Genomic DNA, 17,506 nt, shown 5'->3' on the forward strand with positions numbered 1-17,506 from the left:
CATGCTCAGTGCATTATTTCCTTTCCTTTGCTGTAATAAAGCATTTTTAAAAAGCTAGTAAGACATAAGTCCAAGGATTTAAGAAGCATATTTACCCCAACTAATATTAATTAAAAGGAAAAAAATGGGCTGGTAAGATGGCTCGGTGGGTAAGAGTGCTTATTGCACAAGCCTGATGACCAGAGTGTGATCCCTGGAACCTGGGCTAGAGGGAGGAGCTTGACCCCTGAAAGTTGTCTTCTGATTTCCTCACATGTGCATGTATGCTCCTGTACTTACACACTGCACATTCACACAATAACGATAAATAAAGCTTGTCTGTCTTTTTTTTTTTTTTTTGGTTTTTCGAGACAGGGTTTCTCTGTATAGCTCTGACTGTCCTGGATTCACTTTGTAGACCAGGCTGGCCTCGAACTCACAGCGATCCGCCTGCCTCTGCCTCCCGAGTGCTGGGATTAAAGGCATGTGCCACCACGCCCGGCTTCTTGTCTGTCTTTTTGTCTGTCTGTCTGTCTGTCTGTCTATCTATCTATCGAGACAAAGTCTCACTCTGTAACCCTGGCTGTTCTGGAACTCACTTGAACTCATAGACACACCTTCATCTGTCTCCCAAGTGCTGGGATTAAAGGCACAGGCCCCCATACCTATCAATGATACATTTTTAAAAGTTAAAATAGAAAAAAATAAGAGTTGATTTCTGGCTGGACATATAATAAGTTGCAGTTAGATTCTAATTCTCTCTTGGCAACAGTCTCTACCACAGAACATTCTGTTGGACTCTTGTGGAACTATAGGAGCGTATGGGCAGTGCTTGTGTTTGAATCCTCCCCTCTGTCTTCCAATTCTGTCACCCTGGGAAATAAAGAAGCAGAACCTGAGGTCCTTTCCTTCACTTGCTGCAGGGTAAGCATCAGGAGGTATTGGCCGAGGCAAGCTGTTCTTGACAGTCGGGAAGGAATCACAAGGACTGATCTGAATGGGAAGGTCATCCTGCTGCGTTGATACACTAAGTCCAAAGCTGGCTTCCGTAAACCATGAACAAGGATGCTCTCAGTGGTAACCAGCTGGCCTTCCCATCAGTTAAGCATCTCTATGGAAGACAGGGTGTAGAGACCAGGCATGGTGGTTCACACCTGTAATCCCAGGATTTGAGAAGATATGACCAGTCTGTACCACTTAGACCCCACTTCTATTAAAACAAAACAAGAGCCAGGCGTGGTGGCGCGCGCCTTTAATCCCAGCACTCGGGAGGCAGAGGCAGGCAGATCACTGTGAGTTTGAGGCCAGCCTGGTCTTCAAAGTGAGTCCAGGATGGCCAAGGCTACACAGAGAAACCCTGTCTCAAAAAACCGAAAAAAAACAAAAACAAAAACAAAAACAAAAACAAAACAAAAAACAAAGTTTGAAGAAGAAATATTAAAAAATTGGGCCTGCAAGATAGCTTATCAGCTAAAAGCACCTGTAAATATAAACAGATTAAACATATATGAAGACAGAATTAGTGAATTATAACATGTATCAGAGTGCTGAACTGAGAGATGGGAAATAGAAGTTGAGATTAAACAAAAAATACATGTTACAATAAAAATCGTTGGCTGGGGGTGGTGGCGCATGCCTGTAATCCCAGCACTAGGGAGGCAGAGGCAGGCAGATTGCTGTGAATTCAAGGCCAGCTTGGTCTACAAAGTGAGTCGAGGGCAGCCAGGGCTACACAGAGAAACCCTGTCTCAAAAAGCCAAAATAAAATAAATAAAAATCATAGATGAGCAGCTTTGACACCACGGGGTAAACTGAGTCAGGGTGTAGATCGGAGGCTGGATCACTCAGCAGACTTTTCTGAGGGTAAAAAGCTTAACTCTCTAGGCTGGAACTGATTGTTACTGACAGGGCTTCCACTGATAGTAGGGCCAGAAGTAATGGTTGCTGGCGGTGGGCTAGGCCTGATGGCTACCAAGCAGGGGCTTCCACTGGTGGTGGCAAGTGTCTAAAAAGGAAAGGAGAGAAAAAGATCACCCCCCCATACACACACTTACACTTGATGATGAAGTAAGACAGATTCCAGCAGGTAGGTTCCAACAAGTTTCTTCTAACTTTTTTTTTATCCCACAGTTTATATACCCCAGCAAAATCTTTCAAGCAGTATAAAATTTACAATGTGGTTACATATTTTTATTTTTTGTAAATGATCATAAAAAACATTTCCCCAGTACCCTAAGTGATAAACATTTATTTATTACAGCTGGATAAAAACGTTACTTCCGGGGGCTGGAGAGATGCCTCAAAGGTTAAGAGTACTGTCTCTTCTTCCAAAGGTCCTGAGTTCAATTCACAGCAATCACATGGTGGCTCACAACCATCTACAATGAGATCGGGGCCCTCTTCTGGCATGCAGACACACATGTGGGCAGAATACTATATAAATAATAAATAAATCTTAAAAAAACAACAACATTATTTCCAAGAACCCTCATGTTTGTAAATAAGCAGCTTGTCATAGGTTAATAAAATGTGAGCAAGCAAGGTAATTTTTCACCCAGTTTTTTAAAAAAGATTTATTTATTATACAGTATTCTGCCTGCATGTGTGCCTGCCTGCACAAGAAGAAACCAGATTTCATTATAGATGGTCATGAGCTACCATGTGGTTGCTGGGAATTGAATTCTGGACCTTTGGAAGAGCAGACAGTGCTCTTAATCTCTGAGCTATCTCTCCAGCCCAAGCCAGGTTTTTCAGTTACAAAGAAAGAACCAATTATCTTAAAAGCTAATCTTATAAAAATCTTAAGAGGATCACAAATCTAAATCTTTCTATAAAAAACAACTGGGCATTTCTACTTTTAATCTATAAGAAGTGCAATTTACTCATTAACACTTTTTTTTTTTTTTTTGAGACAGGTTTCTGTGTAGCCTTGGCTGTCCTGTACTTACTTTGTAGACCAGGCTGGCCTTGAACTCACAGCAATCCGCCTGCCTCTGCCTCCTGAGTGCTGGGATCACAGGTGTGCACCACCGATTCCTCCTTTTTATGCTATGTAGAACCCAAGCCCAGGAAATAACACTGCCCACTCTTTGGTTGTGTCTTCCCACATCAGTTAACAGAATGAAGACACTCCGTCACTGCACTCCTAGAGCCTGTCTCCTGGGTGATTCTAGATCCTGTTAGTTAACAACATTAACTGCTACACTGTCCTCTCATTTCTCTCGCCCCCTCCCCCGCCCCCTCTCTTTCTCTTTTCGAGACAAGGTTTCTCTGTGTAGCCTTGGCTGTCCTGGACTCACTTTGTAGACCAGGCTGGCCTGGAACTCACAGTGATCTATCTGCCTCTGCCTCTGGAGTGCTGGCATTAAAGGTGTACACCACCACCGCCCGGCCTATCCTCCCATTTCTAATCTTTGAAAAAGTTTTATTTATTTTGTGTATATGTATTCTGCCTGTATGTATATCTTGACTGTGTGCATATTTGGTACATGTCAGAAGAGGACAAGGATGTAAGATTCCCCCACAGTGAGAGTTGCATGTGGTTGTGAGCCACCATGTGGATGCTGGGACTCAAGCCCAGGTCATCTGGAAGAACAACCAGTGCTCCGTTAACCACTGAGCCATCTCTTCAGCCTCTGTTTCTAGAACTTTGTTGTTGTTTTTTGAGACAGGGTCTACATAGCTTGGGCTGTCCTGGAACTTGTTTGCTATATAGTTCAGGCTGGCCTTGTAGTCACAGACAGACATCTGCCTTTGCCTTCCAAATGCTGTGATTATAGGTAGGTACCACCATGCCATTTCTAAAATTTATCCTTTAAAAATGTTATACTGAGCCTGGTGGTGGTAGCCCACACCTGTAATGCCAGCACTCAGGAAGCAAAGGCAGAGGGATCTCTAAGTTCAAGGCCAGCCCGGTCTAGGTCAGCTTGGTCTAGAAAGCAAGTCCAGAGCAGCCTGGGCTACACAGAGAAACCCTGTATCAAAAACCAAAATAAAGGAAAAGACAAAGAAAAACCAAAGAAAAGGTTATACTGTTGCTAGGCCTGGTGGTGTACCCTTAAGCTTTCAAGAGGCTGAAGAGAAATGTTTGAGCCCAAGAGTTTAAGACCAGCCATGGCACCATAGTGAGACCATATCTCAAACAAATAAACAAACAAAACCCACCAAGTTATCAATGGAATCATAGTATGCAATCTTTTGGGATTAGTTTACTTTGCCCAGTAATACTTTTCTAGTCATTTATTCAGTTTGTACACTCATCAATTTTATATATATACACACACACACACACACATATATATACACACAGACACACATATATATATATGAATAAGATAATGATAGATACAAGGTACCAGATATTATGTTATACGGAGTTTATTAAATGAATAGGGGAGGAATGATAAGGGGGAGGGGTACCCCAGAGAGACAGAGACAGAGGAAGAGAGGGGTGGGGGGGGGGACACCACGTGGAGGGCCTGTCCTTTTGTATGCCCTGGCCAGGCTCACAGCCCTGTGGCAGGTAAGCAAGGACATCACAAGTCGGTGGACTGAAGCAGAATGCCAACAGTCGCCATTTCCTTTTTGGAGCTAGGAATGTGACTGAGGTGGGAGGCGTTTGCCTAACACAAATGAAGGCCCTGGATTTGAGCCCTGTCCAGCACCAGGGAGGCAGAGGCAGAAAGACCAGAAGTTCACGATGATTCCCAGCTATACGTCAAATTTGAGGTTATTCTGGCAAACATGAGACTCTGTCTCAAAAAATTATTTTCTCCCAATTATAAAACATTTATCGGAAGTCGCGTGTAGACCTCTTTCCTTTTGCGGCCATGGCTGGATAGCAGCCGCTAAAATGTAGTTCAGTCCCTTTGTGACTTCTGCCTGAAGCAAGAACTACAAATGCTATTTCAGTGTACCTTCTCACAGTCCATGCCCATTCAGAAGGACAATGATGTTCAGGCTGTCCGAGGACACTACAAAGGCCAGTAGATTGGCAAAGTGGTCCAGGTGTACAGGAAAAAATACATTGAACAAGCGCAGCGAGGAAAGGCACAACTCTCCCCGTGGCATCCATCCTAGCAAGGTGGTCATCACCAGGCTAAAGCTGGACAATGGCCATGAGACGATCCTGAAAGGAAAGCCAAGAGACAAGTAGGAAAGGAGAAGGGCAAATACAAGGAAAAAGCAATGGGGAAGATGCAGGAGTAGAGGCCTCAAACACAGCTCTCAGTAAAGACTGCTTAAGTAGTCCTCAAAATAAAAACATTTATCCCACTTACATGAACTTAATATATATATTGTTAACAATTGTGCTTGGAATTATACATTAATTTTTTTCTAGATTTATTTTTATTTATTTTGCATACAGTGTTGTGCCTGTATATGCACCTACAGGTCAGAAGAAGGCACCAGATCTCATTATAGATGGTTGTGAGCCACCATGTGGTTGCTGGGAATTGAACTCAGGACCTTTGGAAGAACAGACAGTGCTCTTAACCTCTGAGCCATCTCTCCAGCTCTTGAATTTTTTTTTTTTTTTTTGTTGTTGTTGTTTGTTTTTTTCAAGACAGGGTTTCTCTGTGTAGCCCTGGCTATCCTGTATTCGCTTTGTAGACCAGGCTGGCCTTGAACTCACAACGATCCGCCTGCCTCTGTCTCCTAAGTGCTGAGGTTAAAGGTGTGTGCCACCAAGCCTGGCTTCCATGAATTTTTTATATGACATTAAACAAGGCTAGCCATCATTTAAAATTGTTTGTTAACTTTCTACAGCATATACATGTTAGGCAAGAAAATAAGGAAAGATTCATGAATTTTCATATCTTTCTTGCATGGGGACCATGTAGATCTTCCCGTATAATCCTGGATTTAGGATATGTGCTAGCAAAGGGAGCCTTTTTTGTTTTGTTTTGTTTTTGTTGTTGTTCTTCGAGACAGGGTTTCTCTGTGTAGCCCCACCTGTCTAGCCCCACCTGTCCTGGACTGGATTTATAGCCCAGGCTAGCCCTTGACCTACAAAATCCACCTGTCCCTGCCTCTCAAGCATTGGCATTACAGGCATGCACCATCATGCCGGATGATTTTTCCCCCCTAGATTTATTATTTGTTCAGTATTCTGCCCACATGTGTGCCTGCAGGCCAGAAGAGGGCACTAGACCTCGTTATAGATGGTTGTGAGCCACCATGTGGTTGCTGGGAATTGAACACAGGACCTTTGGAAGAACAGACAGTGCTCTTAACCTCTGAGCCATCTCTCCAGCCCTGGATATGCCTTTTTATTAGCCTATTTAATTTACTGTGTTGGTACCACATGTTATAGTTTGCCTTCCATCTTCCCTAACCCCCTTTGGTTAGCAATCAAAGAAATGAAATTTGTTAGGCAATTCTAGCTTTTTGTCTTGTTTGATACAGAGCCTCTCTATGTAGCACTGGATGTCCCAGAACTCACTCTGTAGACCAGGCTGGCCTCAGATTTCCAGAGCTGTGCTTGCCTCTGCCTCCTGAGTGCTGGGATTAAAGGTGTGCCCTGATGTTATTCTCATTTTTGACTGTTACAACTAAAGCTGCTATCAACATTCATGCGAGGGTTTTTGTGTGAATTTAAGTTTTTGTTTCCCTAGGATCCATGTCCAGGGCCACAGCAGTTTTATTTGTATGGATTTCTATTCCCTGCTGCATTTATAGAGGTTGCAGAATCCCTTAAGGTTTGTATGTCCATCATGCTTGGGTCTTTTCTTTCTTACCTATGTGTAACATTGCCTCTTATTGTTTTGGTTTTTTGGTTGTTTGTTTGTTTTGCTTTTTGCCTTAAAATTAGTTTTCAGGTTTAAAATTTTATCTCAGCTTTTGGTTCATATTTGCCCACTGTGTGTTTTTCAGTTGTCATATTTCTGCCTCTATGAATATTTAAAATTATATCTTTTGTTTGTTTGTTTGAGACAAGGTCTCTCTGTGTAGCCCTGGCTGTCCTGGAGCTCATTCCGTAGAGCAGGCTGGCCTTGAACTTACAGAGATTTGCCTGCCTCTGCCCCCCAAGTGCTGGGACCAAAGGTGTGTGTGACTATGCCGAGCTAAAGCAGATTGTTTATTTGTTTATAATAAGCAGTATTGGAATTTTTTATATAGTCATTGATAAGTTTATTAGTGCTAGTTTCTGTCATTTTATTACATATTTTAATTACTAGTACTTTAGTTTTCTTGCTTGCTTGCTTTTATTTTTTTATTTTTTATTTTTTTCCTGGACTCATTTTGTAGACCAGGCTGGCCTCGAATACACAGAGATTCTCCTGTCTCTGTCTCCCAAGCGCTGGGATTAAAGGTGTGCGCCACCACACCTGGCATTAGCTTTCTTTCTTTCCTCAGGGCCAGCCTGGTATACAGCAAGTATCAGGTTAAAAATAAAAAAATTAAAAAAAAAAAAAAAAAAAAGCTTAGCTCCAGGCCTGGTGGTACACGCCTTTAATCTCAGACAATGAAGGTAAAGTTAGTCTGTAGAAGGAAGCACCCGTGTTTGAGAGTGATGTTTGAGTGGCAGGAAAGGTGACGAATCAGAACAGCCAGACAGCCTGAGACTTACTGCTTAATGAGCTCGCCCTTACTTGTTCTTTCTGAGCTCTGGGCTGGCTGGTTCAACTCAGCTGTTCTGGCTCAAACTCTTCTCCCAGCTGACGTAGTCAATCTGGCTTCTCTCTGGGCCTGGAATTGCTCAGCTTGGCCTCAAACTAACTCAGCAATCTGCTCTAATCTTCTGGCTTCTTCTCATTTTCTGGCTCGTTCCATCTTCACCTGAGTTCTCTCTGCAACCCATCTCTCTGTTACTGTCCTGGTAAAAACTGCCTCCTCTCTCTGTAAAGCTGCCTCTTAAGTAGCTTCCCTTTCCTCTCTTCTCATGAGGGTTGGTTCAAACATGGGCGCTTTTTTTTTTTTTTTTTTTTTTTTTTTTTTTACAAACTATCTTTACCTTTGTTTGGAATAAAGGCATATACCACCATGTCTGGATCTAAACTTTTCTTCTTCTTCTTCTTCTTCTTCTTCTTCTTCTTCTTCTTCTTCTTCTTCTTCTTCTTTTTCTTTTGGTTTTTTTGAGACAGAGTCTCTCTGTGTAGCCTTGGCTGTCCTGGACTCCCTTTGTAGACCAGGCTGGCCTCGAACTCACAGTGATACACTTGCTTCTGCCTCCTGAGTGCTGGGATTAAAGGCATGTGCCACTGCTGCCGCCACCACCGCCACCACACCCAGCTCTAAACTTTTCTTTACAGTGATAGTTGGTCTATATCAGGCTGGCCTTGAACTCAGATCTGTTTGCCTCTGTCTCTTGGTTTAAGGTATGTTTGTACTCCAGCTGGATCACACAGACCTAAAAGGTCTTTGGTTGTGATCTCTTGCCAGAACAGCCGTGTTCTGAATGAACATTCCTCTACCCTGGCCTCCCTTTCTATCCTACCCCTTCCCTCTGTAGCACTGGGAAACGAGCCTTATGCCCTGTATATGCTAGGTGATGGCTCCACCACTGAGTTACACTCCAGCCCCCAAAACATTAGCTTCTAGAATCCTAGTTGTAGATTTTGTTTATTTTATTTATTATTATTATGTATATAATGTTCTGCCTGCATGCACAACTGCACACCAGAAGAGGGCACCAGATCTCATTATAGATGGCTGTAAATCACTATGTGGTTGCTGGGAATTGAAATCAGGACCTTTGGAAAAGCAGCCAGTGCTCTTAACCCTCTGAGCCATCTCTCCAGCCCCTACTTCCAGATTTTATGATTAAACCTGTTATGTATATCATGTTAATTTGGGGTCTGGTGTGAAGTAAGGGTTGAGCTTCAGTTCTTTTTATTTTTTTGTTTTTTTGCTTTTTCGATGCACACACACACACCTTTCTCCATTTAATTGATTTTGTACATTTATTGAAAATCAATTGAATATATAATGGTGTCAGAGGCTGCTGTGTCAGGGTTCCACAGGTAGCTCAGATTCACAAACAGGCAAACACATTTAAGAGCTGCACGCAGAGCCAGGCGGTGGTGGTGCACGCCTTTAATGCCAGTATTTGGAAAGGCAGAGGCAGGTGGAAATCTAAGTTCTAAGCAAGCCTGGTCTACAGAGTGAGTTTCAGGATAGCCAAGGCTATACAGAGAAACTCTGTGTTGGGGTAGGGGAGGGGAAAGCCAGGTGTGGTGGCACACGTCTTTAATCTCAGCACTTGAGATGAAGAGGCAGGCGAATCTTCATGAGTTGGAGACCATCCTGGTCTACAAAGTGAGTCCAGGACAGCCAACAGCCAAGGCTATACAGAGAAATCCTGTCTCGAAAAAACCAAAAAAATTAAAAAATTAAAAAAGAACTGCAGTCAGTCTTTTAGGGTTGTTTTTTGTTTTGTTTTGGTTTTTTCCATTTAAAGTTCATTTTAGCACTAGGTGTGGTGGCTCACATCTTTAATCTCAGCATTTGGGAGGAAGAGACAAGTGTACCTTTGTGAGTTTGAGGTCAGTTCGGTCTACATAATGACTTCCAAGCCAGCCAGGGTATTCAGAAAGATTCTGTCTCAAAAAAAAAAAAATTACTTTCTGTATGTGAGTGTTTTGCCTGATGCATGTATGTGTACCATGTGTGTTCAGTGCCCACAGAGGTCATAAGATGGTTGAGTGGTAGGGTGTGAAATTGATCCCCTGGCCCTCTGGACCAGCAGCCAGGACTCCTAACCACTGAGCCATCTCTCCAGCCCCAGTCTCTAAGATTTTTAAAGTAAAAATACTAAGATAAGCCCCTCAGATCTTACTGTAGCTTTGAGAATTACTTCATGTGATACTAAAAGGATCTATAATTTGGATTAGGGAGATGGCTTGCTGCATCAGGGCTGGTGACCTGAGTTCAGACCCTGGGACCCACATGATGGAAAATGAGAGTTGACTTCCACAAACTGTCCTCTGACCTCCACATATGCATGCTTTACTTGGTGGGTGGTGTGCATGTGTGTGTGTGTGTGTGTGTGTGTGTGTGTGTATACACATATAAGTAAACAAATGTAAAAATAATTTAAAAAGATTCATCATTCTAAGATAAGCTTTTAGATTTATTGAAGATGGAACGCCATGTTTTCTTTTTGTTATCAGAACAGTTAAAACTGTTGGCTAACTCTCCCTGGCCCGCACACTGACAGTGAGCCTCACTGGGGGACACAGCCTCATCTAGGCATAAAAGCAAAGCTTGAAGCAGGGGTGGGGAGGCAGAGGAAAGGCCAGGTTAGTGGTGATGTTCAGATTGCTACGGCAAGACTTTATGCAGTTGTAGGTGTGTGAAGGAGATGGCTGTCTCATGGGTAACCCTCCATGTTGCTTAGCAAGATGGCCACAGTAAACTGATGACCAGATGGCAGATGTCTAGAGCAAATGGCAGCATCAAGCAAAACAGGCTATCTTTAGTTTGGCCTGCTGAGTATGTGCTCTGAGAGTCTTCCAGGAATACCTATCCCGTGCTCACTTGGAGGAGGGGGGTTGGGGGGAAGGGTTAGACACTGGGACAGTGGACTCTGGTTTAAGTTAACCTTTTCAGTATGGAGGGGCATTCCTGCTGCTGATACTTGGGAGACAGATGTGTGGGCCTCACAGAGCCAAGATCACAATGAGAGCCTCTAGAGACTTAGCACTGTGGGGTGGGGAGAAGGTAGGTGTCAGAGGACAGGACCCTGCATAGTCTGTGGCTCCCAGAGGAAGGGGACCTGCAGCTAAGAGCAATTCCTTAGGCCCTGGGATTATGGTGTGTACTGGGGATGAGCTTCTTGGACTTTTGTGTAGTGTGGCTGAGGTGGAGTCACACAGTAGGGAGGACTGAGCTTCTCTGTGTCCTTGCTTGCAGCTTTGTGGTCACCATCATGTTCTGGAAATTTGACTTGAATACCACATCCCACGTTGACAAGCTCCTCGACAAGGAACATGTGACACTGCAGGAGTTAATGGATGAAGATGACATCCTGCAGGAGTGTAAGGCTCAGAACCAGAAGCTGCTGGACTTCCTGTGCAGGCAGCAGTGCATGGAGGAGCTGGTGAGCCTCATCACACAGGACCCCCCCCTGGACATGGAAGAGAAGGTCCGATTCAAGTATGTACTGAGACTCTTACCCAAGCCAGCTGGGCAGTGCTTAGGGAGGCTGTGGGTGGCGCACACTTGGAGCCAGGGCGTCACCACATGAGAAGTGAGGAGGCCAGTCTACAGTTTGTTTGTTTGTTTGTTTGTTTGTGAGGTTTAAGAGTTTCAAATCTCAAGCCAGGTGCAGTGGTGAATGTCTATAGTCTCAGCACTCGGGGAGGCAGAAGCAGGCAGATCTCTGTGAGTTCGAGGCCAGCCTGGTCTACAAAGTGAGTCCAGGACAGCCAAGGCTACACAGAGAAACCCTGTCTTGAAAGGAAGTATGTCGTTATCATTAGTGGTACTAAATCTTTAGACATTTCTTATAAAATGTTTTGTCTCAAGGTTGACCAGGATGTTAGGAGATGGCAAAAGGGAAGGGACAGTGTCATCACGGGATGGTTGGAGCTTTGAGTAAGAGCAGAGTCTGGAGTGGGAGGATGCAGGAAGGATAAGTCAGGCCAAGACTTCAGGCTTAGATTTGGCCACGTGGTCCATAGTGTTTCTGAGAAGAGCTAAGGACAAGTAATACGAGAGACACAGACCAAGGTGCTCCTGAGGAGGTGCATGTGTGAGGTAGGAAAGCCTTGGAATAGGGTCAGTAAGTCAGGATGCGCTGTTGTCCTCCCTCCCTTCCTCCCCTCCTCCCCCTCCCTCCCTCCCTCTCTTCCTTTTCATACATCGACTTACTATGTAGCACATATTAGTCTAACTTTTTTGTTTGGTTTTTGCTGTTTCGAGACAGGATTTCTCTGTTTTTTAAAAATATTTATTTATTTATTATTTATACAGTATTCTGCTTGCTTGTATGCTTACAGGCAAGAAGAGGGCACCAGATCTCATTATAGATGGTTGTGAGCCACCATGTGGTTTCTGGGAATTGAACTCAGGACCTTTGGAAGAAGAGACAGTACTCTTAACCTCTGAGCCATCTCTCCAGACCCAGTAGTCTAACTTTTAATCCTCCTGCTACAGCCTCCCAAGTTCCAAATCGCACATATACTTCATGCCTGACAGCTTGTACATTTTTTAAATGTTTGAAAAAGTTAAAAGGAGAGTACTTTGTTACACATGTCGATTTGGTGTCACTGGCATGCCACACTAATCTATATACAATTAAGAGTCCAGTTGCAAAAGAGACTGACAAAAACATTTTTCATCTGGCCCTTCACAACAAATCTTTGCTGACCTTTGTCCTTTGGAAGGAATCAAGCAGGCCTGAAAGATGAGGCAGCCTGGGGTTGTCAGTCTGTCTCCGACAGATAATCCCATGACAGGAAATAGAGTTCTAGGAAGAGCAGAGGCTTGTCAGAGGAGCCATGCTTTACGGACAGCGTAGCCATAACTGGAGGCTGCGGTGGCCTCAGTATCACTATTCACAGCCTACCTGCCGTCTTATTTCCAAGGCTCCTAGTTTGGGTGACAAATTAGAACAAAGTGACAGGTAGGGGAGGAATATAGTTAAGGGGCTTTTGGGTCAGACTCTGCAAGTCTCTTGAGTCATTAATGATAGTCTGAGAATCCCTGGGAAAGCCTTAGTCCTACTTAGATGTGGAATTGTATCTTTTGGACAGAAGTGGTGATGCCCACCTTTAATCCCAGCACTCCAGAAGCAGAGGCAGGGGGATCTTTGTGAGTCTGAGGCTAGCCTGATCTCACTCTCTCTCTCTCACACACACACACACACACACACACACACACACACACAAAATGAGAGAGAGAGAGACAGAGAGAGAGAGAGAGAGAGAGAGAATGTGTGTGTGTGTGTGTGTGTGTGTGTGTGTGTGTTAGTTCCAGGTCAGCCAGGGATATGTAGAGAGACTCTGTCTCAAAAAAAAAAATTCTTTTGGTATCTTTTAGCTCCATCTGCTCTCTGTGTAGACTTTGAAAATGTCTCAAAGTGTAGTCTGTATTTTGCTTCCTCACTTACGTCATAGGGTTTGACTTCTTACACTGCCCCAGCATGTTGTGTCTTCTTTGGATCTGGCAGAACATCACTGTGGCCTTTCCTGCTGCTCACCTGGCCCTCTTCTCTGCTCTCTGGTTTCCCTGTCCTCAGTGGTCATGTACCATCCCCTACATTAAACACTTGTGCAGGATACAGCAATCTCATGAGGTGAGGCCCTGGCTGCCCCACTTCACAGATAAAGACATCGAAGGCCAGAGAGATTAGCCAGGAAGAAGTAAGCTCAGAAATGACTTAGCCTCTAAATCCCCTCCCACACCCAGCCTGTGATACCTCAAACACTGAGCACACTATTGTCCTGTCCAAAGGCTTGCTTGTCTTGCAGGTCCTGCTGGGCCTCTGACTGACAGGTCCTTCATAGCTCTGAAGGCTGCTCCTCCTTGTCTGGCTGAGGAGGGGTGCCCATATCCCATAGCTAGTGGAGAACTGTTTGTTTCTGGGGCACTGGTTGTCTTCTCTCCTGTGTGGACCACACACAGCAGGCTAAGAGTTATTTTGTCTATAGCTGTTTTCATCAAATGAAGAGTACACTTGCACATACTAGTGTTTCTTAACAATAAATTACCTGATTGATGTCTCACAGCTGATACTGTTTCATAGCTGCAGACCTGATATTTCTTCAGTTTGTAATAGTTTTGGTTTGTGCTTACTGATTTGAAGGTACAGAAAGTAAAGGCAGGTTTTAAAGGAGAAATATGAGCCTGACTGGGACTTTGCCTCACTGACAGTCAACAAGGAGAGTGCTGGCAGATGAACACAAAGGCCTGCAGAGAATCCAGGAGAAAAAAGAAGGTTTTTAAGCCTGGCCTGGTGGTGCATACCTCTAATTGCAGTACTTAGGAGGTAAAGACAGGAGGATAAGGCCATCAAGGCCACCCTCGGCTACATAGTAGATTTAAGGCCAGCCCAGGCTACTTGAAATGCTAATTAAAAAAAAAAAGCAGGGCGGTGGTGGCCCATGCCTTTAATCCCAGCACTTGGGAGGCAGAGGCAGGCGGATTGCTGTGAGTTCGAGGCCAGCCTGGTCTACAAAGTGAGTCTAGGACAGCCAAGGCTACACAGAGAGACCCTGTCTCGAAAAACCAAAAAAAAAAAAAAAAAAAAAAAAGGTGGCCTGGAGAAATGACTAAGTGGCTAAGAGCACGGGATGCTTTTCCAGAGGATCTGGGTTCAAGTCCTAGCAACTACATGGCAGTTACACCCATCTGTCTGTAATTCTAAGAATGGAAATAAAGTCAGGAAATTTAGAATATCAGAATATAGGATATATGAAATGCATAAAGGATATGCTAAGAGCTGGGCATGGTAGTGCCCACCTTTAATCCCAGCACTTGGGGAGGCAGAGGCAGGTGGATATCTGTGAGTTCAAGGCCATCCTGGTCTACAAAGTGAGTCCAGGACAGTCAGTGCTACACAGAGAAACCCTGTCCCAAAAAAGATCTCACACACACACACACACACACACACACACACACACACACACACACACACACACACAAAGACATGCTAGTAGCTTTGAAGTTAGCCGGGCTCGGTGCCTCATACCCATAATCCCAGCACTTGGGGAGACAGAGGCAGGTGGATCTCGTGAGCTCGAGGTCAGCCTGGTCTACAAAGTAGAACAGGATTTGACTTCTACCTGGTCTCTCAAAAGTAATGAGTCCAGGACAGCCAAAGCTACACAGGAAACCTGGTCTGGAAACAAAACAAAACAAAAGAAGAACTTTGAACTTTGAAGTTTCTTATTTATTTATTATTTATTTATACAGTATTCTGTTCACATGTGTGCCAGAGATGGCACCAGATCTCATTGTAGATGGTTGTCAGCCACCATGTATGTGGGTGCTGGGAATTGAACTCAGGACCTCTGGAAGAGCAGACAGTGCTCTTAACCTCTGGGCTATCTCTCCAACCCAAACTTTGAAGTTTCAATAGGCAGAAATTCTGTTGTTACAGAGAAGCATCTGAACTGATCTGTTTAGTAATTTGCTTTTATCACATGAGTCTGCTTCCTTTTTTAAAAATTGTGTTTATTTTTAATCATGTGTACATGTGTGTCTGTATGAGAATGTGCCGTGTTTGTGGGTGTTGGAGTCTCTGGAGCTGTAGTTACAGGTGGGTGTTGGAGTCCCTGGAGCTGTAGTTACAGGTGGCTCAGCCACTGACGTGGGCATTGGGAACTGCATGCAAGTCCTTGGAAGAGCAGCACACTGTTACCTACTGAGATCTCTCCAGCCCTGACATGGGTCTGAGAAGTCTAATTTCACCTCCAGTGCTTGCACTGTGCCCTTCTAGATATCCAAACACAGCCTGTGAGCTTCTGACTTGTGATGTGCCGCAGATCAGCGACAGGCTAGGCGAGGATGAGAGTCTGCTGAACCTTCTGTATGACTTCCTGGACCAGGAGCCGCCACTCAACCCTCTGCTTGCCAGTTTCTTCAGCAAGACCATTGGCAATCTTATTGCAAGGAAGACTGAACAGGTAATGTTTGAAGCCAAATATATTGGACAACCACTGCTGACACTGTGAAACTGTCCCCAGGCTCTGAAACGTCACAAGAAGGTCTTTATTGTCTGCACTGCTCTCAGCATTATCTTTTAAGTTCCCACGTAACAGTTCATCAAGGTTTGAACAGTCAATTGCTTCTCTAGCCCAAAGTTTTGAAATTTTCCCACAATCATTCCAAAAACACGGCCAGGTCTGTCAGTAATATCCCACAAACCTGATAACAGTTTATGACTTAGGGTTTCCATTGCTGTGATAAAACACCAAAAGCAACTTGGGGGTGGGGAAAGGGTTTATTCCAGTGTACAGTTCCACGTTGCAGTCCATTATCAAGGGAGGGCAGGGCAGGAGCTGTGCAGGAGCACTTCTTACTGCCTTGCTCCGTCCCTGCTTACTCAGTTTCTTTCTTATACACCCTAGGACCACCTACCTAGAGGTGGTACCACCCAGAATGCACTGGGCCCTCCTATATTGATCACCAATTAAGAAAATGCCTTACAGGATTGCCTACAGGCTGATTTTATGAAGGCATTTTCTCAGTTGAGGTTCCTGACTCTCAGATGACACTAACTGTATCAAAGTAGAAAGCAGATAAACAAGATAAAACAAAACAAGCTAGCCAGTACAGCATTATCTACTTTTGGTTACAAGAAGGATTGGCCGAGCCTATTCTGATATACTAATGCTTTTCCTAATTCATTGTCCGGAGTTATACTAGTATCTAAGTTGTGTATATTTTGTTTTGTTTTTTTGAGACAGGTCTCTCTCTATGTTGCCCTGGCTGCCCTGGAATTTGCTATTTAGAGACTGAACTCAGGGCAAGAGTTGAACCACTAAGCTATACCCCCCCACACACACTAAGCTATATCCCCAGCCTTGTGTTTTGTAGATTTCAGGATTTAGCCTTCTTACTGAGCATAATTTCCTTTAGAGTCATCCAAGTTGTGTGTATCAGTGATTCATTCCTTTTTTTTTTTTTTTTTTTAAGATTTATTTATTTAAGTATACAGAGTTTCATCTTCATGTATGCCTACATGCCAGAAGAGGGCATCAGAGCCACCATGTGGGTGCTGGGAATTGAACTAGACCTTTGGAAGAGTAGACAGTGCACTTAACCTCTAAGCCATCTCTCCAGCTTCATTCGTTCCTTTTTTATTGATATTTAATATTGCATGGTATGGATGAACCACAGTTCATCATGTGTTGAAGAATGTCTACTCTGTTTTCCCTTTTAGTTGATAAATAAGGCTATTATTAATTCTGATAATTTATATCTTTTTGTTTTATTTATATACAAGATCCTATATCATTTGTGATTAATGATGATCTAACTTTTTTATGTGTATGTGCCACATGCATGCCTGGTGCCCTTGGAGAAGAGGGTTTTGGATCCCACAGGTTTGGAGTTATAGATTGTTGTGAGCTGCCATGTGGGTGCTGGAACTGAACTTGTGTTGTCTGCAAGACCAAGAGCTCTCAACCTCTGAGCTATGTCTCAGCCCCAGATCAATGATAGTTTTATTCTGTGCTTTATAACTTGTATACCTTTTATTTCGTTTTTGTGTCCTGGTGCACTGGCTGGAGTCTTTAGTACAATATTGAATATAGTTGTTTATTGTGGGTTTCCTTTTGTTATTTATTACCTTAGAAGAAAATTTCATAATTAAGATATTTACTGTAAGGTTTTTATAGTGTTCTAATTCAAACTTTTATTTAATTTTTAACTTTTTAACTTACTCATTGAGAATTTTATACTTGTATGAAGTGTATTTTGATCTTATCCTCAAGTTCTCCTGTATCCCAGGCTGATCTCATGAACTCCTGCCTCCACTTGGTGAGTGTGCCACTGCATCCAGTTTACTTGTTGCTGGGAATCAAGCTCAGGGTGTTTGATCTCCTGGGACTTGAGTTATAGTTTTGAGCCACCA

The 17,506-nt window shown here is 43.6% G+C and overlaps 1 protein-coding gene across 4 annotated transcripts in view; it reads left to right on the forward strand.

The window, feature by feature from the left end:
• Positions 1-17,506, forward strand: part of Ppp6r2 (protein phosphatase 6 regulatory subunit 2) — a 68,701-nt gene that overhangs the window by 21,759 nt on the left and 29,436 nt on the right. For 2 of the 4 annotated variants that reach the window (XM_051160192.1, XM_051160194.1), the window contains exons 1-3: positions 6,536-6,680; positions 10,837-11,079; positions 15,368-15,554. In XM_051160192.1, coding sequence (XP_051016149.1) covers positions 10,853-11,079; positions 15,368-15,554 — 414 coding nt within the window. In that variant the 5' untranslated portion in view covers positions 6,536-6,680; positions 10,837-10,852. Of the gene's footprint in view, positions 1-6,535; positions 6,681-10,836; positions 11,080-15,345; positions 15,555-17,506 lie in introns of those variants that run through there. The other 2 variants (XM_051160193.1, XM_051160195.1) reach the window with 2 other exon arrangements.

This window comes from Acomys russatus, chromosome 17, assembly GCF_903995435.1.
Source record: "Acomys russatus chromosome 17, mAcoRus1.1, whole genome shotgun sequence".
NCBI lineage: Eukaryota > Metazoa > Chordata > Mammalia > Rodentia > Muridae > Acomys > Acomys russatus.